At 41.5% G+C, this 22,502-nt stretch overlaps 1 protein-coding gene, 1 long non-coding RNA gene and 1 pseudogene across 2 annotated transcripts; all 3 read right to left on the reverse strand.

The window, feature by feature from the left end:
* Positions 1–14,666: 14,666 nt before the first annotated feature.
* On the reverse strand, positions 14,667–15,533 carry LOC145801582 (uncharacterized). The gene is made up of 2 exons (XR_014343197.1): positions 15,037–15,533; positions 14,667–14,923 (listed from the first exon to the last, which is right to left on the reverse strand). It is a non-coding gene; the product is annotated as an uncharacterized LOC145801582 (long non-coding RNA).
* Positions 15,534–16,001: 468 nt separating this feature from the next.
* Positions 16,002–17,020, reverse strand: LOC145800228 (putative disease resistance protein RGA1). The gene is made up of 2 exons (XM_082889886.1): positions 16,146–17,020; positions 16,002–16,050 (listed from the first exon to the last, which is right to left on the reverse strand). Exons 1-2 carry the CDS (start codon positions 17,018–17,020, stop codon positions 16,002–16,004), a joined length of 924 nt encoding a protein of 307 aa, XP_082746012.1.
* Positions 17,021–17,752: 732 nt separating this feature from the next.
* Positions 17,753–18,386, reverse strand: LOC145800229 (putative disease resistance protein RGA3 pseudogene; annotated as a pseudogene).
* Between the last annotated feature and the right edge of the window lie 4,116 nt (positions 18,387–22,502).

Genomic DNA, 22,502 nt, shown 5'->3' on the forward strand with positions numbered 1-22,502 from the left:
GTTTTACTTATCTTGTCGTAAATAACCAACACATCCCAGAGCTGCAATCGTTTGTTTCATGTGACACGCCGCTACGACACTTTGTGAACTTCCTTGTGCCAGCGTCCGAAGCGATATGCAGACACGTAGAAGGGATGGCTCGAGATGAAGTGCCAGCCACGAGGCTAGATGCACTGGGAGAGGACGACGTAGTAGGGTTAGTTGAACAATACAGAGTAGAGAAGAGGGATAAAAGGGGGGCTGGGCAAACGGTGGGGGCTCGCTCATGGACGATGATCGTACCCACTAGGTCAATTAGCCAAGTGAAACCGGACCACTGGCACACCAAGGCCGACAAGTCTACGTTCACGGCGAAAGAGTTGGAGGAGGTACGAAGGAAAAACCAAATTTCGGCGGAGATAGAGCTGAGGTTGCCCATGTCTAAGGAGAGAGTGTCGGATGCATGACCGATGGAATTCACGCTGTACGAAGGGGCATTGCGGGGGGGACTGAGGCTGCCGCTCCCCCAAGTAGTGGTGGACGTCCGAAATCGACTGGAGGTGGCGCCAGGGCAACTGGTGCCCAACGCATGGAAGATACTAATGGCCTGCGCGGTCGCATGGCCACAAGTAACCGGGGGGGGCGACTATGACAGTGGAGGAATTCTTCTCTTACTACAAGGCCTCTGGTTAGCAAGAAACGTGGGCGACTTTACAAGCAGTGGCAGGCCGCGGTCTAGTGGCAGGCTTGCCATCTTCGGTGAGGGGGTGGAGGTCGAGATGGTTCTATGTATCAACGAACGGTGAGAGAGGGGTTCGCACGATATGGAAAGTCCCCACAAAGTCAGTGGAGCCAAGGCTAGATGCGGAGGCTAAGAACATGGTGAAGAGGGTGAAGGAGTGGAGGGAGAAAGAGAGGGCGAAGTGGGATGACCTGATCCGACCCTCAACCCTGTTTGCGTTGAGCTTGGGGTTGCAACCGACGGAGAAGGATCCGGCACAGAGGAGTTGGAAGCGAGGAGGAACGCGGAGGAGGCGGAAGAGCGGAGAGCGTTCGCCAAAGCGGACAGGTATAAGAAGACACAGTTGGGGCCTGCACCTAAACTGGTGATGAGGGAGTGGGTTCGACCGCATCCCAAACCGTTGGGAGACAAAAACCTGACTGACTTTGACCCACTGCCGGCCCCAGTAGACCTGCTGAAGGAGAGGGGCAAACAGGAAATGGAGGCAGTGTTAAAGAAAGCTAAGAAAAATAGGGCGGCAGCAGAGTGGAGTAAGGACACCCCCCGCTTTGAAGAAGATGAAGGAGGGGAGGGCGGAGGAGGCTTCAGAAAGAGAGACTGCCCAAGTGGCGAAGGAAGACATGGGCCCAAGTGCCTAAGTACTAAAAGAAGACTTAGGCGCAAGTGCCTAAACGGCGGCGACGGTGGGGCCTGTGGTAGAAGTATCTCCCAGTCTTGGTGAAGGGAAGACTGGGGTTAGCAAACTAGAGAAAAGCGTCGCGTTGAAGACCGCCATGTACCACACGCATGCGTTAGCAGGTCACTCGGCAAAAAAAGATAGGGAAGCCACAGTCGCAGCCGACAGACTCATTAGAGTGGTGGAGGATGTGGCCGTGCAGTCGATGGCTCGATTGATAGAGACCGACCTCCTAAGAGGGTTTTGTTCTGCCCAGATAGAGGCAGCGACCCTGACGTTTGCCCTGATGAACAAAGCAACCCGCGAGAAGGTAGAGGTAAAGCCGCTGAGGGCCCAGCTGGAAAGGGTGAAGGCGCAGTTGTAGAATCTAAGAGTTGAGACAGCGGACTAGAGGAAGGCCGCTCGGAGTGTGTGCGCAAAAGGGTTGGAGTGTGCGCAAAGGGCAAAGAAGATGGAAGTATTGGCGGTGGTGCAGAGCTATTCAGCAGAGCGTGCTGATGCCGAGCTCCTCGCGACCAAATTAGAGCTGGAAACGGAGTGCCACAAGGCGGTATCGCTAGAGTTCGAGTTGGCAGGTAAGAAGAAGAAGCTAGAGCTGGTCCAACAAGCCGGTACCACCGCCAATGAGAGGTGGGAAGAGGCCCTTGCCAACAACGAAGAACTGCGCGACCAGGCGATCAAAGACAAAGAAGAGGCATATGGTCGGATCGCAGCGTTGGAGAAGGCCCTGGCAGAAAAGAAGGCCAAATTTGCATCTAAGAGGGCGGCGTACCCTAACTTATGCATGGCAGCCATGGAGCAATTCAAGGGGTCCGCCGAATTCCAAATGGCCATTGATGCTGCGGTCGCCAGGAGCATAGCGAAGGAGAGGGAAGAGGGTGTTGGGCCGTCGGGAGTAGCTGTTGGAGGGAGGAGCGAAAAAGAAGTGATCCAAAGCTTCCAGCGGTCAGACTTCTACAAGCACGAGATGAGTCAGTACTATGACGGCGGCTGAATGAGCTTCAAATATAAGGCACAAGAGCTGTTCCCAGGTGTGGACTTCAGTCTCATGAAGGTAAGGGAAGACGACGTTGCCCAGACCCCCTTGGACAAGGGGATTGAAGAGGAGGATCTTGCCTCCAGCGTGGGAGATTAACTTTTGTAACAAAGTGTAAAAAATTTTGTTTGTGTTTGTTTTGTTTTTTATACATGTAATTTCTGTAAACGAATGGTATGAAAGTGTAAGTTGGTTAATAAAACAACGACTTCTCTTATTTATTGTTGTTGTTGTTATTTATTTGATTTGTAAATTTTGAATAGTGAAAATGGCTGAGCAGAATTGGATAAAAAAATGGGTGAGAAAAATTCGGGAATATGAAATTTGATAAATAACCTATCTTGCAAAAATTTGGTAAAGATTGGCAAGTAGGCTGACCTATATGAGTAGTAAAAATGGATGGTCATGAACATGGATTTTAACAAAATCTGGCAGCGACTTCATGCTTGGTCTAACTGAGGCTTTAAGGGCTCAGTCGGGCTGGGGTTTTAGTTAACTCAGTTTGGCTAAGCTCTTCGTGCTCAGTCTGGCTGAGGCTATAGTTAACTCAGTCTGGCTGAGCTCTTCGTGCTTAGTTTGGCTGAGACTTTAGTTGGCTTAGTCTGGCTGAGCTCTCCGTGCTCAGTCTGGTTGAAGCTTTAGTTAACTCAGTCTGGCTGAGCTTTTCGTGCTCAGTCTGGCTGAGGCTATAGTTAACTCAGTCTGGCTGAGCTCTTCGTGCTTAGTCTGGTTGAGACTTTAGTTGGCTCAGTCTAGCTAAGCTCTCCATGCTCAATCTGGCTGAAGCTTTAGTTAACTTAATCTAGCTGAGCTCTTCGTGCTTAGTCTAACTAAGGCTATAATTAACTCAGTCTGGTTGAGGCTTTAGTTGGCTAAGTCTAGCTGAGCTCTTGGTGCTCAGTCTGACTGAGGCTTTAGTTAACTCAGTCTGACTGAGCTCTTTGTGTTCAGTCTGGCTCAGGCTTTAGTTAACAAGTTGTCATTGAAACATAATGCAAATAACAGAGATGTGAAGTTGTTGTCATTTAAGGCACAGCCTATTAATCATAAGTTACACCATGTATGGAAATAGCAATAATAGACAAGTGTACAGATCAGCAAAAAGAACATATAACAATGGAAAAGTACAAAAACAGGGGACGCCATGTCACTGGAAGTAACGCTTCAAGTGCTTGGCGTTCCATAGATGGGGGAGGTCTCTGTCTTCCATATCTTGGAGTCGGTAAGTGCTCGGACGGGGACTAGCCTTGACAACGTAAGGCCCTTCCTATTTGGCTGCTAGCTTGCCCTCAGTGGGATTTTTAGTGGCAAGGGTTGCTTCGCGCAAGACTAGATTCCCCACTATGAACTCTATTGGTCAGACTTTGCGGTTATAATGTGTTCTCATTTTTTGCTGATATGACACCCGTCTGACAGCAGTTGTCTCTCGGAGCTTTTCAATCAGGTCCAAGTCCGCCCGACGCAATTCTTCAGTTAGTTCTGGATTCGGGTGTAAAACCCAAGGGGTCGACAGGCCAATTTCCATTGGGATGACCGCCTCAGCGCCGTATGTTAGGCGAAAAGGGGTCTCCCCGGTAGCGGTTTGGGCGGTAGTGCGATAAGCCTAGAGTACGTTTGGTAGTTCCTCAGTCCAGAGTTCTTTAGTGGCTTCCAACTTAGTTTTGATGATCTTCAGGAGGGAGCGATTGGCGACTTCGACTTGCTCATTGGCTTGGGGATGGCCTGGGAAGGAGAAACATGGTCTAAAATGGAGCTCTGCACAGAATTTCCTGAACTTGGCATTGTCGAATTGTTTGGCGTTGTCCGAGATGATGGCTTGGGGGATTCCAAATCGACATACAACCGACTGCCAGATGAACCTGGTTGTGTTCCGCTCAGTGATTGTAGCGAGGGGTTCCGCTTCCACCCATTTAGTGAAGTAGTCAATGACAACTTCAGCGAACTTGGTTTGGTCCCTACCTGTGTACAATGGACCAACTAAGTCGATGCCCCACTTGGCAAAAGGGTAGGGACTACAGAGTGTAATCAGTTATGTCGGTGGAGCATGGGTGATGTTGGCAAAGTGCTGGCATTTATCACACCTAAGCACAAATTCGGTGGCATCTTGGTTGAGAGTAGGCCAGAAGTAGCCGGTGCGAAGGATTTTGTGGGCCAATGACCTGGCACCCGAATGATTTTCACATACGCCCTCGTGGACTTCCCTTATCACATAGGTCGCTTGAGCAGAACTAAGACACCTGAGGTATGGGCGTAAGAATCCGCGTTTATACAGTAGACCGCTGATGAGGATGTAATTAGACGACCGGGCTCTGACCTTGGCGGCCTGCTGTTTATCGTCTGGCAACTCTCCATTTGTCAAAAACAGAAGGATATCTGCAGCCCATGGGATAAGTTCATTTTGGAGGAAGTGAAGCTCCTGCTAGTTTGGCGAAATAGCCGAATGGGCCAGGTATTCAATGCGGACACCATGGTTGAGGTCTGACTGGTCAACCAAGGCTAATTGGGTCATTTCGTCTGCCTTAGAGTTTTCTGACCGAGGGATGTGTTTGATATGAAAAAGGCAAACAAGAGGGAGTGCAATGTCCCTGTAGGCTCGCATCGTGTCTTCCTTTATGTCGAATTCCCCCGTAATCTGCCCGAAGATTAATTGGGAATCACTGAACACTTGGATATGGCTTACACCAATATCTCTGGCTAGACGAAGACCTGCTATCAAGGCCTCGTATTCAGCTTCATTATTGCTCGCGTCGAACAGGAAATGGAGGGCACACTTGAAATAACTGCCCTTGGGGGCGGTGAGGATAAGACCATCCCCACTCCCTTTTTTGCGGGATGATCCATCGACATTGAGGGTCCAGGAATGGGGGTCTTCTACCTCAGTGTTGAATTGCATTGGCGGAGAGGGCGAGATAGGAGTGGGATTGGTGAATTCCAAGATAATATCGACGATGGCCTGTCCTTTGAATGCTGTTCGAGGTCGGTAAGAGATTTCAAATTGACTGAGCTCGATAGACCATTGCATAAGTCTGCCCAACAACTCTGGTTGTTGCATGACCTTCTTCAAAGGCTAATCAGTGAGAACCACTATGGAGTGAGCTTGGAAATAAGGTCGGAGTCGCCTTGAGGTTATGACCAAGGTAAGGGCCATCTTCTCCAACAAAGGACAGTTATGTTCCGCCTCCCTGAGAGCGCGGCTGATATAGTAGACTGGACATTGTACCAAGCTATCTTCCTTGATGAGGGCAGCACTGACTGCAGTGTTTGATACGACTAAGTAGAGAAAGAGAGTTTCACCTGTGAGTGCTTGAGAGAGAAGAGGGGGTTGGCTATGCACTCTTTAAGTTGTTGAAAAGCTTCCTCAAATTCGGTGTCCCACTCAAAAGCGTGTCGGAGGACTTTAAAAAATAGAAGACATTTATATGTTGCTTGAGAAATAAAGCGGTTGAGGGCGGCGACTCTGCCCGTGAGCCGTTGAACCTCCTTGACTGTTCTGGGAGACCGCATTTCTATCAGGGCCTTGATCTTTTCAGGGTTATCCTTGATGCCTCGCTGGTTGACCATAAAACCCAAGAACTTTCCAGATCCTACGCCGAAGGTGCACTTCTCTGGATTCAGCTTCATCTGATATTTGAGTAAGGTTTCGAAAGTTTCTCGCAGGTCTGTCAAGTGGTCAGATGCGAGTTTACTCTTGACTAGCATGTCGTCAACGTAGACTTCCATATTTTGGCCTATCTGGTGTTGAAAGACAGTATTGACCAAACGTTGGTAAGTTGCTCCGGCATTTTCAGTCCAAACGGCATAACACGATAGTGATAAGTTCCTCTATCTGTGATAAAGGAAGTGTGTTCCTGGTCGGCTGGGTGCGTCAGAATTTGATTGTAGCCGGAGAAGGCATCTATGAAACTAAGCATCTGGTGTCCGGCTGTGGCGTCGACCAACAGATCTATCCTGGGAAGGGGATAACTATCTTTGGGGCAAGCTTGATTAAGATCGGAATAGTCGACGCAGAGTCGCCATTTATCATTATTTTTGCGGACCAGGACTACATTGGACAACCATCTGGGGGTAATCCACATTTTGGATGAATTGCGCCTTCAGTGGCTTATCTACCTTACAGGTGTTGAGAGCATTGCATTCCGAGTGAAAGATACGCTATTTTTGGCAAAAAGGTCAGAAATGGGGCTTGATACTGAGACGGTGAGTGATGCAAGAGGGATCGATGCCTGGCATGTCAGAATGGGTCTATGCGAACACATCATTGTGCTTGGTTAGGAGAGTCGTGAGGTCGACCTTTGCCTGAGAGGATAGTTGGCTACCAATCTTGGCTGTTTTGGCTGAGTTCTTGGGATCGATGGAGCCTTCGACAAGTTCTTCCACTGGTTCCCCTCTGACTAACTCTTCTTCGTCTTTGACGTCGAGTCTTTCGATGATCATAGCTTCCTTCAGCTTGACCTCTTTTAGTGAGGCGACGTAGCATTCTCTGGCCATCATCTGCTCGCCCTTCACGGTGCCTACCCCAAGGTCGGTCGGGAATTTCATGGCTAGATGGTATGTGGAGGTGACAGCCTGGAAAACGTTAAGGGCTATATGGCCAAGGATTATGTTATAGGCAGAAGGACAATCGACGACAAAGAAAATGAGTAACTTGGTGGTCTGTCGTGGGTATTCTCCGATGGTGATGGGGAGATTGATGGAACCTATGGAGGTTACCCGATTACCTGTGAAGCCGACTAAAGGGGTTTAGAGAGGGGACAATTTTTCTTCATCGACTTTGAGCTGGCGATAGACGTTCAGGAAGATAATGTCGAAAGAACTGCCATTGTCGACAAACACCCGTCTAACTTTGTAATTGGATAGGAGAGCAGAGATGACGAGGGGGTCGTCATGGGGGAAACGGATGCCTGTGCAGTCGACCTTCATAAAGGTGATGGGTTCAGTCCATTACTTGGGGTGTTTGAAGGGGCGATCCAGTGTGGCGACTTCCTTATCGGAGCCTTGTCTGATTTTTCTGAGTTTGGCTCGCTGGGCCGAACGGGATGGTCCTCCGCATACAAGCCCGCTAGCGATGACTCTGATCCCTCCAACCAGGGGAGCAGGGTTGCCTTGGGATCGGGGTTGTAGTGGGGGTCTGTCATTATCTCGGTTAGGTTGTGGGGGTTGTCGGGGGCGACCCCCGGTAGGTTCGGTTCTTGGCCGGTGTTGGGGGCGGGCTACCGTGAACCGGCTGAGGTGACCCTAGCGTATCAGATTCTCTACCTAGTCTTTGAGGTTAACACATTCCTCAGTGTTGAGGCCGTGGTTCTGATGGAAATGGCAGTTTTTGGATTGATCTCACCGGCTGGAAGGAGACTGTGAGGGTTGGGGCCATTTCAAATGGTAATCCCGCTGGGTCTGGTTCAAGACTTGTTCCATGGGGAAATTGAGGGGAGTGTACTGCTCAAACCGATCGGGCGGTCGGGTAGGTGGCGATTGATCAGGGCGAGCGGGTCGGTCAGTGTAATGAGGGGTTTGCTATGTACATTGAGTGGGTCTGGTTTCAGATTCCTTTCTCTTCTCCCTGGAGGTTGGGTTTTAGTTGTAGTATCTTGACGGGCTGCCAGAGAGTCTTCGGCGTTCATAAATTTTTGGGCTTTGGAAAGGAGGGTGGCTATGGAGGTTTGAGGGTTTTTGGAGAGGGAGAAGAGGAAATCAGATGATCTTAAACCGGCCATGAAAGTCGTGAGAATGACCTTGTCATCATTTTCCGCCACCTGTAGGGCTTCGGTGTTGAAACGGGTGACAAAGCTACGTAGCGACTCTCCCTCTGTCTGACGGATGTTAAGAAGCTGTGTTGCTGGACGCCGTTGGTGTTGAGCGCCAATGAAATGGCTCAGAAATGAGTCATTTAGGTATTGGAAAGTAGAAACGGAGTCCGACGGTAGCTGACTAAACCATAGTAGAGCTAACCCCTTAAGTGTCACGGGGAAAGCCTGACACATGACCTCATCAGGAAAAGCATGGAGGATCGTTAGGGTTCTATAAGTCTCCAAATGATCAACTGGGTCGGTTGTGCTGTCGAAAGAGTCGATTGAGGGCATTTTGAACTTAGGAGGTAGGGGTTTGTCCCGGATGAAGGCGACAAATGAGGAGTTGGCTGTTGTGGAGGGTTTACTCTGTATGTTCTGTATAACTCCTTGAAGTTGGAGTTTCATGGCTTGGAGTTCTGCATCCCAAATAGGAACATTGTTACCCCCCCAGGGGAAGGGAGGCTGAACACTACTAGCCTCTCCTTCAGGGGCAAGTGTTTGACCGAACGGATGTAAACCTCGAGGTGGCGGGTTCATGTCTTGGGGTGGAGCTTGCTGACCCTCTAAGTTGGAGAGGTGGACTTGTTGGAAAGGATGGCTTGGGGTGTGTTCTCGATTGGGAGGGATATCTTGTGGTGGTGGGGGAGGTATAGGGAGGTCTCGCTGGAGCAAAGCGTTAATTTAAGGCCTGGTTTTATTCGGCCAAGCGGTTGATACTGTTGGAGAGTTCTGTGAAATATTGAGGTTGGTTGTTTAGATTGATAGGATTGGCTTGGGGGTCGACGACATTGTGTTGAGAAGCCATGGATCTCGTTATGACCATTCACCTTGATGGCTAGGGAGGAGGGATTATCAGGAACGGGTCTTCGGTAACAATGAGCACGATTGTCACGCGGAATGGTGATTCCCACAGACAGCGCCAACTGATAGAACTGCTTATCACAAACCCATGCTTCCAATGTCGTCCCCTAGTCACTGAGGCCACCGGGGTACTAGCACAAAAGCCCAGTGAGGAATGGGAGTCCCCCAGTGGACCCTCCGACGGTTAAGTTAGAAGAGAGAGGTTAATGGCGAATGATAGGAGAATAACGATAGGGAACTTAACCTTTTTTTTGTCTTAGAAACCTTCTTATATCCTTTGTTCATCATTTCCTTGTCCACTCCGACCTGTCGTGTTGGCCGAAAGTCTATGCTGGCCGAAAGTCTATGCTCTACCTTGCCTTGTTCATGGTGAGGCTATTCTGTTCTGACGTGAAGAGGTTATCGCATTAAACGCTGCAGGGGACCTCATTAATGGCTGATGTGTGGTGCAATAACTCTACAAGATCTTTGTCTGCTTGTGTGACTGGTTTTTCTCTTGACAAATGTTTAGATGCCATTGGTTCTTGGTGCAACATTGGGTTCCAATAATGTTAGGCTTTAGTATTTAAATCGTGTATTGGGCTCTAAGTGGTGGGCCAAAAGCCTCTACGGGCCCACCTATGTCAATAACCATTGATTATAACCTTAACAGAGAGGATCAAATCAATTTTATCTAACCATAATATTATACAATAAGGAATATTGGAGCATTGTTGTATTTGATACCAAACATACAGCTAACGTGCTGTCACAGCATATTTCAAGTTTATTTGAATTTTTGTCTCTAGGTGGTTTATTTATTTATTTATTTATTATGCTATCTAACTGGGAAAAAAAAAGTCTATGTAGGAACTATTTGTATAGATTTTTAATTAATTAATTTTTTATGAAGATTGGGCAATTGGCCTGCTATGTAGTTGAAGAGCGTGGACTTTGAAGATGTCATCAATAGGCAGCATATACATATACATGGCTGCACAATAATCCATTTTATAAATTTATAACTCTTGAGAGAATAATAAATAATAGGATAAATTACACTGATATCCCCTGAGATTTATGTTTATTATAGTTTTTTCTTATCTTTTGAAAATTACATTCTCCTCTCTGATCTTTAAAGTTTCATTACAGATTGTTCCCTCAGTTAGTTGGCTGTTAAGTCAACTAACAGATTTTACTGATGTTAGCAGTTTAATTTTTTTAAATACCAATTTTGCCCTCATTGGGTAAATTATATTGAAACCCCTTAAGGTTTGTAACTAATACAATTTCCTTCCCTCACATTTTAGAAATTACAATCCCCTCCTGAAGGTTTAAAGTAGCATTACCAATTGCCCTCTCAGTTAATTGACTATTAAGTCAACAAACAATATTTGCTTATGTCAGCAATAATTCTTTTTAAAATACCATATTTACCCTCAATCTTTTATCCATCATTTTCTTTTTCATTCCTTTCATTCTTTCCACACCACTTTGTACCACAACTTTAGGATGCTTCAATTACCCTGCTTTAACAATACCAACTATTTAATAGTCCTTAAAAAAGAAAGAAAAATCTAAAATATTGCACCCCACCAAACTTGACTTGACATGCATTCAAAAATAAAAAAATTTACAGTCTCATAAATGGAATCAGAAAAAAACAATCAAGAATATCAAATCATGCCATCGCGAAAACCACCACCATCACTACCATGCCATCGCCACCATTACTACCATGCTACCACCACCACCACCGCCATGCTACCACTACCACTAGCACTACCACCACCACTATTACCATTACTTTCATCACTATTGTCATTATTGCCATAAACACCACGATCATTTTACTATTACTACCATCACTATCTCCACCACCACTATGCAACTTCCATCGCCACCGCCACCACTACCACTACCACCACCACCACCACCACCATCACAATATAAAAATTAAAATGTACAATTTGCAAAAAAATAAATAAATTCAAATTTGATCTAATACATCTCAAATAATTTATTTTTAATTCAACACTTAAATTTTTATCAAACAGTTTTTAGTTTAACAAATTAAGCATTTAATTTTCAATACTTAATTTTCAATCTTTGGTTTTCAGTTTTTAGTTTTATTAAACACCACCTAAGTGTTGTGAGCCCATACTTTAAATAAATCTAGACCACTGATATTAAATTTGGCATATTTTCTTTTTTCTTTATGGGATTACAGAGGTGGGTCACCGATATAAACTCATAGTGGGGCGGTGAGAGAGTCGCTATGCTAGTAGCATTGAGAATACAAGAGAAAAATGAAAGTGGAAGAGATGATAGTAATTCCATAAATTAATATCTTTAGTGGAGGGTATTAATGTCAGTATCCTTTTTTCCATTAGTTCTGTTAAACAAACATTGATAGGTAGGGAAGTGTAATTTCTGAAATGTCAAGGGGGGATCCGTATTAAATTGAAATCTCAGGGGGTGTCAATGTAATTTACCCTAAATAATAACTCTCGCAAAGGATAGAATTTGCTTGACAAAATTATTTGATTTGATTGTATTTGTTTGTTCTTGATTCTATATTGATGGGTAAGATTAATTATGGAGAAAATGGTAAAATATGAAATTATATCATTAAAATAATTAAGTTTAAGATAAAAATTCGTGTAAAACTTGAAAAAACTCGACATGTTACCATCCATTTTAACAATTCGGGGACCTGATTCTGGGATGAGTCGAAAATTTAAATATTTTGGATTCGACTCTCATTAATGTGTCTCAAATTTAACTGATATCATTGTTTCTTTGTGTTGGAGAATAATTTCGGTAAAATTAATTAATACCGAATAATAAATAAAATAAAACAAACTTACAACTTTTCAAAGATCAAACTATTGAACAAAGTTGTGATTGAGGCCAGTGCATGGGTACTGTGTCTTTAAGACAGAATAACGCCTTCTCCACTGGTACTCGAGATTAATAGGCGTCCTGTTTCCAGGATATAACAATCACCACACATAGAATTCTCACTAACTCTATGTATACAGCGAACCAGAGTATGTGCTTTACACTCTTTCAAACTTAAACTCTAAAAAATATGAATATGTAGGATGAACAGAGGAGGATGAAGAAACTAGAAGTCTGAATCTTTTTTTTTTTTCTTTATTTGATTTGATTCCAAAACCCAAATGGAGGACTGCTTTAATATAGGCAATGGAAAAACCTTTTCGGAAGAGACATGTCCGTTGCCAATTGAAGATGAAATTCAAAATTTTTGTTTTCCAGCAAACAATTGAAAATAACTTCAAATGATTTTGGCCCAAGAAGATAGTAATGAGCCGCCCCAACCCAACTCACGCTTTGGGTGTCTTTTGGGCCCATGCCCAAGGTTCAATTTAGGACCTTATATCTTCTCTAAATTTTTCTTAACTTTCCTATGTGGGAGAAGAACATTCAACACCATTTTGAGAATTTTTACCAACATGACTAATTTTCCATTCACCTATAAATAGTTTTGACTCACTAATTTCATAATGTTGTTCACCGCATGACAACGAACACATTGCTACTCGAACCCTCCAAAACCGACTTATGGATCCTACAAAATTATTAGCATAAAGTTTCCAAAAAATCAGCATTTAAACCATTTTTTCCAACAGTTTGTTTGTAAGTGATTACAACTATTTAGAATTTATCTTTAAATAAATAAATAAATAAAATCTTGGCAAACACTTTGTGCTCCCTAGAATCCACAACAAAAGTATATTTCATAGCTTCCAAAGATTGAGCTGAAACTAAATGAGTAGTACGAAAACTTCGTTTTCATTTTTCTTAGATATTGAAAATGAAACCTGTTTGTTATGTTATTTTTGATTTTAAGAAAGTGAAATTGATTCTGAAATTTTGAAAATTTATATTGAAAAAGAATTTATATTTGTTTTTAGAATAAGTTTTTACTTTTTGTTCCATCTCCCACAACTGTCGGCCAATCGTTGTCAAGCTCCAACCACTTCCAACGACCCTCCGACTACCCCATGATCTTCGACAACACTTTGACCACAACATTTGTCCACCCTTCACCGCTAATCACCATCTTCTACAACTCATCAAACATGTTTTATTTATTACTATTTTAATTTATTTTCAAAATATTTTTATATACATATTTTTGTAAAAAGAAAACTTGAAACTGACAACGCTACTAAATGAGACCTAACTTATGTGTGTTTAGAGTTTTTGTTATGCATTATATAGTCAAATGATCGATAACTAGCAGCCTAATGTGATCATTATATAGTCAAATGATCGATAACTTGAAACCGGCGTTTTTGAAAGATTTAGCGACGTTTTTGAAACGCGAGTAAAAGTCAGTTTTCCTGCAGTGGCATGAATAATTTAAATAAATTTAGAAAATACTGTTAAGGCCATGTTTGGAAGTTCCAACTTTCACTTGTTGGCACACCAAACAAACACTTTGGACACCATGTAAGCAAGCTATCCCTCCCTCCACTTTCTTTACATCTCAAAGCATTTGTAGGTTGGCCTTGTTTGGGTGGTATTATTTCATCAAATTGCCATCAGCTATTTTTCACTTAAATTTGACTAAATTGTTAAAAGATAAAAGTTTAGCGATTATTATTATTTTTTTCGCATGAATTAGTTAAACGATACATTTTCGTGATAAATTAAGTATTGTTAAAAAGATTTGATCAAAATTTTGATTCTCATCATTGGTTGGAGTGAGTTTTATCAAATCAAACTTGTGATCTAAATTGTTAAACAAATTTGATGAAAAAAAAAAAAAGAAGTGAAAGATTGGTCACAAAGACCTAAAACAAACTTAAGATTGTGGGAAAGATTATGATACACACCCCCTTAAAGGATGCATCGTATGTACTTTATAACTAAAAAAAATTGATATAATTTCATACTTTCTGAGTTATAACAAAAAAAACAAAAAAAAAATCATAACCAAACAATACATGAGATATAATTAACATCTCATGAGTCATAACTAAAATAAAATCATAACTAAAAAAAACATGACATAACCAAAATATGCATATGACAAGGGTGTATATAATAGAATTTTCTTAAGATTTTTAATCGGTATTTAGAATTTACTTATTTGGTGACTTTTTTCTTATTTTTTATTTTCGTCTTTAGCGATTTTTTTTAAAAAAAGATTCAAAAGTTTTAAACTTGTAAATTTAGCTCGACGAGATGAACCATAAAATTAAAAAAATTGAAAAAAAGTCCCAAAAAAATAAAAATGGGCCAAAAATAGTGAACATTAGGCTTTTTTTTTTAATTTAATTTTTTAGATTCGTCTACATGGATAGGAAAGTTTAAAAAAAAATTGACATAATTTTTGAAAAATAGTCACCAAAACCAAACAAAAAAAACTAGAAAAAAAGTTTTTTCCAAAACATACAATTGTAGACCAATGCAATTCTGCAAGCATGAAAAGCCTGGGCAAGATAACAGAAATAAAAAAACAATAACAAAAATTTAAATTTAAATTTTAAAAAAAAAAAAGAAAAAGGAAAAAAAACTGATGGCCTATCGATCCGCATATGGCTCTAAATTAGCTAAAAATGAGCAAATAAATGGAAATCATACCCCTCAATGAAGAACGATGAAACTAGGAAGCAACCTGGAACAAATCAAAAAACACCATCCTGTGCTTAGAAATATAAAATCAAAGGAAACAAAGCAATGGTTTGCAGCAACCAATTATTACAATTCTTCATAGCCATCTATGATCTAATCTAATTCCACAAAAGCTTTTCAGAGCAATTACAGAAATGAGAGCATTCCGTACCCATGCCGCTCCGCTATGAAATACAATTTCCAATTTCTTCGACCTATACCAGACATAAATGAAAGAAATCAAAATTTAGTGATTTTCTAATTTCACAAGTTAATTAAATTCAATTCTGACTATGATGTTTTATTATTCAAGAAAAAGAAAACGAACCTTGAAAACTATGATGTATTATTCAACGAGTGTGCAAACCCATTGAGGCCAGCCACAAAATTCTTCAAGCACGCTCCATCAAAAACTCCAGTCTTCAATTCTGCACTAACTTGGGGCTATCTTGTCACACTTGCTCAAATCAGCTTTCTGCAAATACTGTTGGATGTGAATCTCGGCTTCAAAATAGCACAATAACAATCCAAGGATTGTACTTTTTTTGTATTGACCCAAATCTCGGGAATACGAGCTATCTTCAACCAATCCTCCCCAGTTTGTTTCTTGCACCAGCGCTCCAAATGTGGACATTGTCCCATTGACAGCCTTTTCAGAGTATTCTGATCCTGCAGCCCATCCGGCAAACACCTCAGATTAGGGCAATCCTCAATCAGTAAGAATGATAATGACCGGAGGCTTCCTAGCAAATTTGGTAGAGAAATTAATCCGCCGCAATCGCTTATAATCAACTTTCGGAGAGCATTCAAATGTTGCATACCCTCTGGAAAAGATTGTGGGGGGTGTGTTTGGTTTGTGTTTGTAGAGTAATTTTTGAGATAAAAAGTACGAAAATTTGTTTGGTTTGTCTTTTTTTAAAAATAGTTTTGGAAAATTGTTTTGAGGAGAGATTTTTAAAAAAAGTGATCGATTTGATGTGTATGAGAGAGAGAGTGATTTTGGAAAGTAGGTAACCAAACAAAATTTTGGGATTTTTTTTGAAAAAATTTGTTTGATTTGATTACTCTTAAAAATTTGTTTGTAGAGAATTTTTTCCAAATTTTTTTTTGAAAAACAAACCTAAACCAAACAAGGCCTGTATCTCTGGACATCCATTGATAACCAATCTCCGAAGTGCTGTCAGATATTGCATTCCATCTGACAAAGATATTAGTTTATCACAGCTGTCAATTGTTAAGGATGTAAGGGAAGTCAAGCCTTGCAACGCTTGCACTGGAAGGGACGTAAGACTATTACATCCCCATATATACAGTGTCTGCAGAGAGTTTAGGTTTTTGAGTCCTGACAAATTTTCAAGTTCACGACAATTATGGAGTTCTAAGGACGTTAGAGCAAATAGATTATCCAGTTGATTTGACAGGGTCTTCAAATTGTACATGGAATATAACTGTAGGAACTCTAAGGTCTTAAGATTTTGAAGTCCATCTGGAAGAATCTTCAAATAAGAGTCCCTTATCCTAAAATAGGAAATCGAAGTAAGATTAATCACAGATCTAAATAACATTTCATTGCCTCCCTCAATTGTTAATCTCTCAAGTGCTAGAAGAGAAGGCAATTTAGTCAATTTGGGGCATCCAGATATCACCAACTCCTGTAGGCAAGGGAAAATTTCTCCTCTATCCACTATGGCCCATTCCTCCAAGATTGGCATTCCATAAAGGCTGGGAGCCTCCAATGCAGGAAACGAACTTTCCCCATCTCCATAATCCCCATGGTTGAAGTACTTAAGAGAACACATGCGTTTGATATTGAGAATTTTTAGGGATTGTAGTTTGCCAAGAGGAGGAAGATGTTCACATCTTTCACAATCTATTAAAGAGATTTCAACCTGATTTTCAAGAACCAAACCCAACATCCAATTTGGAAACTTTGAACCTTGGAAAAAATTCATGCTCAATTTCTTCAGATTCGAATTAGGTTGGAGACTCTCAAGAACCTCTTCGACATTCTTTGGAATGTTTTCTTCATTGCTTTTGCTCCAATATAATTCCAAAGAAATAAGATCTTGTTTCCTCTTCAAATTGGCCTTCTTGGCGTCTTCAGAATTTCTTACGTTCTCGAGTCTCTTTATGCCCAACGTATCCCCAAGATTTAATTCTTTCAGCTCACCAATTTGGTAACCCTCATCTTGGCCCACAATGAACATGCTTAGTCTTTGTAGGCAAGTTAATTGTCCCATTTGGTCAGGCATGGAAGTAAGAGAATAACACCCTGTGATGTCCAAGTAAGTGAGATTTCTCATGTGCTTCATGCGTTTGGGCAACTTACAAAGATGATAACAACCTTTTAGCTTCAGTGTCTACAGGTTTTGGAGATTACTTATTGATTCCGATAGAATTTCTATATTAGAGTATGACATGTTCAGATACCTAAGATGGCTAAAATTGAAAATTGACATTGATAAATTCTTAACAACTTTGCCACTCAAATCCAACACTCTGAGATACTTTTGTTTTGAAATGAAAGGTGAAACATTCTTGTCCTCGCATTGTAAAATGAGAGACCGCATAGATGGGACTTTAGATACAATCTCATTCTGAGGAACCATCTCACTTGAGCCAATGTAAAAAGACAAGTGACGAATTTTATCTGGAATTTTCATGCCCTCGTGTGGCTCCCCAATAAAGCATTCATTTCTCATGATAGATTATGCAAGATCATGCATAAGGTCGTGCATTTTACAAAATATTCTTCCATTGTTTTCCTCTTCCACATCTTGTAAGAAGGACCTCCAAATCAAGTCCCTAAAAATCTCATTGCCAATATGTAATGTCGTTTTTCCTTTAGATGGAATAAAATCATTTGCCATCCACATCCCTATCAGCATGTCTTTCTCCATTCTATAGTCTTTCGGGAATATACAACAATAAGCAAAACATTGCCTCAAATGTGAAGGTTAGGCTTCATAGCTCAACCTCAAAGAAGGTAAAATACCACTTTCATCATCTGGCAAATCCCAAATCTGACTCTCCTTCACAGATAATCATTCACTTTCACTTCTTTTAAATTGCATGAGGCTTCCCAAAGCCCTTATTGCTAAGGGTAACCCTTTGCATTTTCTCACTATTTCCTTCCCAATGAAATCCAATTGAAGGTTTTCCTCTCTTCTTTCATTGCCAAATGCGCGTCGTTTAAACAAGGACCAAGAATCAGCCTCCGACAGACGAACCATGTGGTGTATAGGAAGTGTAGCCATGATAAGAGCAACTTTCTGAATCCTCGTTGTTACTGTAACGGTACAGCCCTTAGCTCCACACTTTAGTGCATTTTTTAGCCTATCCCACTTCTCATGGTACTTATTCCATACATCGTCCAAGACAAGTAAAAATCTCTTCCCAAACAGTTTTTCTTGGAGGCGACGTAGAAGTGGATCCAAGTTTGAGATACTACACCTACCATCTTCTACGGACTCTAGGATTGCTCTAGTTAGTCTCTCTACATCGAAATCAACAGAGACACACCCAAATTCTCAAATCGAAGTGGCTATCCAGCCTTCTATCATTGTAGACCAATTGAGCAAGTGTGGTTTTTCCAAGCCCCCCCATACCACACAGAGCATAGACCGATACATCATCATCACGACCACTTGAATTGTTGAGCAACATTTCAATTATCATTTCTTTCTCATCAGTTCTCCCATAAATTTTCGAAATTAGTTTGTCCTCTCTCCATCCCACAAACTTCTCCGGTTTCCACCACACCTTCCCTCAAGTGAAACTTATTTTTCTCCCCAGCAATGGCATCCAACCTATCCCTCATATCCTCGATCTTATGCCCCATTTTCAATCGAAATATAAGTCGGTTTCGAAGAGAGAAAAAGGCACTTACTTGAGGTTTTATGCCTCTCTCAGAATCCATCCTTCTTCTCTGAGCTTCAATCATGAACTCATTCACCAGATTGTCTGCATCCTTGAGCTTGCTCAGCCAATTCTTCAGAGCCTCGCTTTTCCCTCGCTTTGTCTCTGCAGCTTGAAGGACTGCTTGAATGGTACTTAGTGTGCTGTCTAACTTCTCTAGCTCTGTTTTCAAACCCCATGCTATCCCAAACTCTTTTAGCACTAAAGAGTTCAAGGTTCTTGTGGGGACATAATTTTTGAATGACAACACGTGGCCGAGGTGTCACCGAAGTGCCAGCCGAGGTGCCACGTGTCTTGGTCATGACGCCGAGGTAATCTCAGCTAGGTCGAGGTTATCTGCGAGAATACCGGAATCCGAGATAAGCGGATAAGGGACAAGAGTCCTAGAATGGGAGAAGACTTCAGTTTGGGTAAAGATGAGACTCTTCGAGAGTTTATCTTAATTCTACTGGGAGTCCAAGATTAGCAGTAATCCTAAGTCCATTAGAGCTAGGCTTCTATTGGGACTAGGATTGTGTTGGCTACAAAAGGGAGGCACCCCCATGGGTCTAAGGGATGTTTTTGGTATTCTGTCTAGTGAGTTAATTACTATTGGTTATCTTTGAGAGATATTGAGCACTGACTTGATCGTCGGAGTGCCCCTGGGTGGACGAGCCACCGCTAGAATCTTCTCTTTCTGTTGCAGGTCGTTTGGGCTTAATCTATTCTGCCGGTGTTCTCCAGTTGAGTACTAAGTTGGCAGTGTGGTCAGCAAATCACCCACACAATTTGGCGTCGTCTGTGGGAACGAAAGGAGAATAGATGGCCAACGACAGACCGAAAGAGAAGGTTGGGAACGACACCCCTACTGAGAGTGGGAAACATATTGACCTTGGCGTCGAAGAAGACAACTACAACGAAGAAACTCGTGATAAGAATCACGGAGAAGAGGACGTCGGCCAGGAGGGCGACGTGCCGAAGAAATCAGACCGAAGCGAGTATTATAACGAAGACGACCTCCAGGTATGGAAAGAAAGATGCTTACGAAGGGACTACGAGATGAAAGGAATGGCGAACAAATTGGCGGACCTGCAAACGGTTGTCAATTTCATGATACAGAACAACGTCATGCAGCCACCGTTCCCGTCACAAAATACGCCGATTCCAGCAGCCAAGAAAGATGCCCAGGCAGGGGGGCAGAAGACAACTCCTACAACTCCTCAGCACGATAGGACCAAGGAACATTCTCACCGGCCTTCAAGGGAGGTCGGACGAGGAGAATCAAGAAGGGGAGATTCACAGAGGACACATCGCACCAAGGAAGCTGACTCCAAAGAACATCGGCATGTTCAGGGGAAGGACCTCTGTTTCGACGCGACCAATGGAGGGAGGTCCAAAAGGACTCGCAATGACATAGGAAGTAGTGCACCAAAGAGGTTGAAATCTGGAGATAGCCGAGCTCTTGGACGAACCAAGGAGGATATGAGGGATTACCTCCAGAGAAAGCGACAAGATACCGAGGTAACCTCACCTGTCAAGCCGAGATAACGCTGGATATGAGAAGACAAAAGCTCAACCCAAGTAAACCGATCCCGGATTCCAAATCTCGGATCCCATACCCCAGAAGACAAGATCTCGGCCTAAGATGATTAAGTCCGAGAAGAGAAGAGTTTACCGAGATTATGTTTAACACTTGTTGAAACTTGAGAAAAGTTTACAAGTTGAAGTTAAACCGAGATGATGTTTAACACTTGTTGAAACTTGAGAAAAATTTACAAGTTGAAGTTAAACCGAGATTATGTTTAACACTTGTTGAAACTTGAGAAAAGTTTACAAGTTGAAGTTAAACCGGGGTCCTGATTAAAGGAATGAATGATATAGGTTCCATCACCTCAGGATGCCGAGGTAATAGAACCTAGGGGGCAGTTGTGGGGACATAATTTTTGAATGACAACACGTGGCCGAGGTGTCACCGAAGTGCCAGCCGAGGTGCCACGTGTCCTGGTCATGACGCCGAGGTAATCTCGGCTAGGCCGAGGTTATCTGCGAGAATACCGGAATCCGAGATAAGCGGATAAGGAACAAGAGTCCTAGAATGGGAGAAGACTTCAGTTTGGGTAAAGATGAGACTCTTAGAGAGTTTATCCTAATTCTACTGGGAGTCCAAGATTAGCAGTAATCCTAAGTCCATTAGAGCTAGGCTTCTATTGGGACTAGGATTGTGTTGGCTATAAAAGGGAGGCACCCTCATGGGTCTAAGGGATGCTTTTGATATTCTGTCTAGTGAGTTAAGCACTATTGGTTATCTTTGAGAGATTGAGCACTGACTTGATCGTCGGAGTGCCCCCGGGTGGACGAGCCACCGTCGGAATCTTCTCTTTCTGTTGCAGGTCGTTCGGGCTTAATCTATTCTGCCAGTGTTCTCTAGTTGAGTACTAAGTTGAGAGTGTGGTCAGAAAATCACCCACACAGTTCTCAAAATTGAAGTAATAACTGGGGAAATGAGTAGATCAGCCATACTCTAATCCGTTTTGAGAATTGGAATTGAAATCAAAACCAGATGAGAAAAGAGTTGAATCAATAGTTTTCACTCACAATTTTTTGAAATGTAATGAAAAGAAATGCAAAGACCCTCAAACAGTTTCAAAGAAATCAATTGGGAAACACAGCAATTAGGGGGTTTTCATTTTTCACACGTTGCGCTCTACGCGGTGTTGACTACTGCAGAGCGGAAAAGGGTCACTGCTGTACAGCAGGGAGTGCTGCATTGCAAAACAATACGTTGGGGCGTTTGGTTTTTCTTTTCTTTCTATTTTTTTTAATATTTTTGTTTTTTGTTTTTTGTTTTTGTTTTTGTTTTTCCGTTATTTTATTTTATTTTTATGCTGTTGTGTGTGCTGTTATTGGTTTCTTTACATTGCTTTAAGCAAAATTAACAACAATTTGGGCCATGCAAAATATCACTCAATCTGCTAAAATCATATCGATATGTATCTATCCTCACCGCTTTAACCGCTAATCGTGGTTTAAACTTTAAAATTTATAATCTGCCAATCAAACCGCTCCGCTCCGCTATAGTTAATACATATATATTTTTTAACTTCTAATAAAATATCAATGTAAAAATGAGTGTGAAAGAGATTTAAGATATAAAATTTATTATAAATTAGTGGTTATATATATGAAACATATTATTTAAAATTACATTGTGTTATATATCTTAAAAATATTATACAAATTAATATTATATATTATGCAAATGTATGATAATTAGTTAGAATATTCTTCAATCCGCCAATCCGCCAAAAACCGCCCAAACCGCAAATTGTCAATCCGCTAACCCGCCATTCGGTTTGTAATTTTACTTTCAAACTGTCCGAACCGCACCGTGCACACCCCTAACAACAACAACAAATGACAGAACTTTATTTTGAATTTTTTTTAGAATTTGACCTTTGTAACCAAATAAATTGTGAATTTTTTATTTTATCAATTCAAATTTAAAATTTTTGATTTATTTTAAATCTAAATCATTGGCCTCTTTTCACTAAGTAAGTTGATGCAAAAATAATATTTTAGATATTTTATATATATTTACATTGAATTTAATAATTAAAATATTTTTTCACTAATTTTACCTAACAAAAATAAGTGAATGATTTAGATTGAAAATAAATCAAAATACAATGTGCTTGGTTTCAGTTTTTTGAATTTAATTTTTTGAAATTTGAGTTTTTTATTTTTCGTGTTTTTTTGTTTTCAATAAATATTTTTAAAATTTTAAGCATTTTTTTTTTTACTTTTTAGATGCACCTTACTTAGATATATCTAAATAGTAAAATATTTGTGAAAAATATTTCAAAAAATTAATAAATACACAAAAATACAAAAAAATAT

Source organism: Camellia sinensis, chromosome 10 (genome assembly GCF_055761805.1).
Source record: "Camellia sinensis isolate YWXY chromosome 10, ASM5576180v1, whole genome shotgun sequence".
NCBI lineage: Eukaryota > Viridiplantae > Streptophyta > Magnoliopsida > Ericales > Theaceae > Camellia > Camellia sinensis.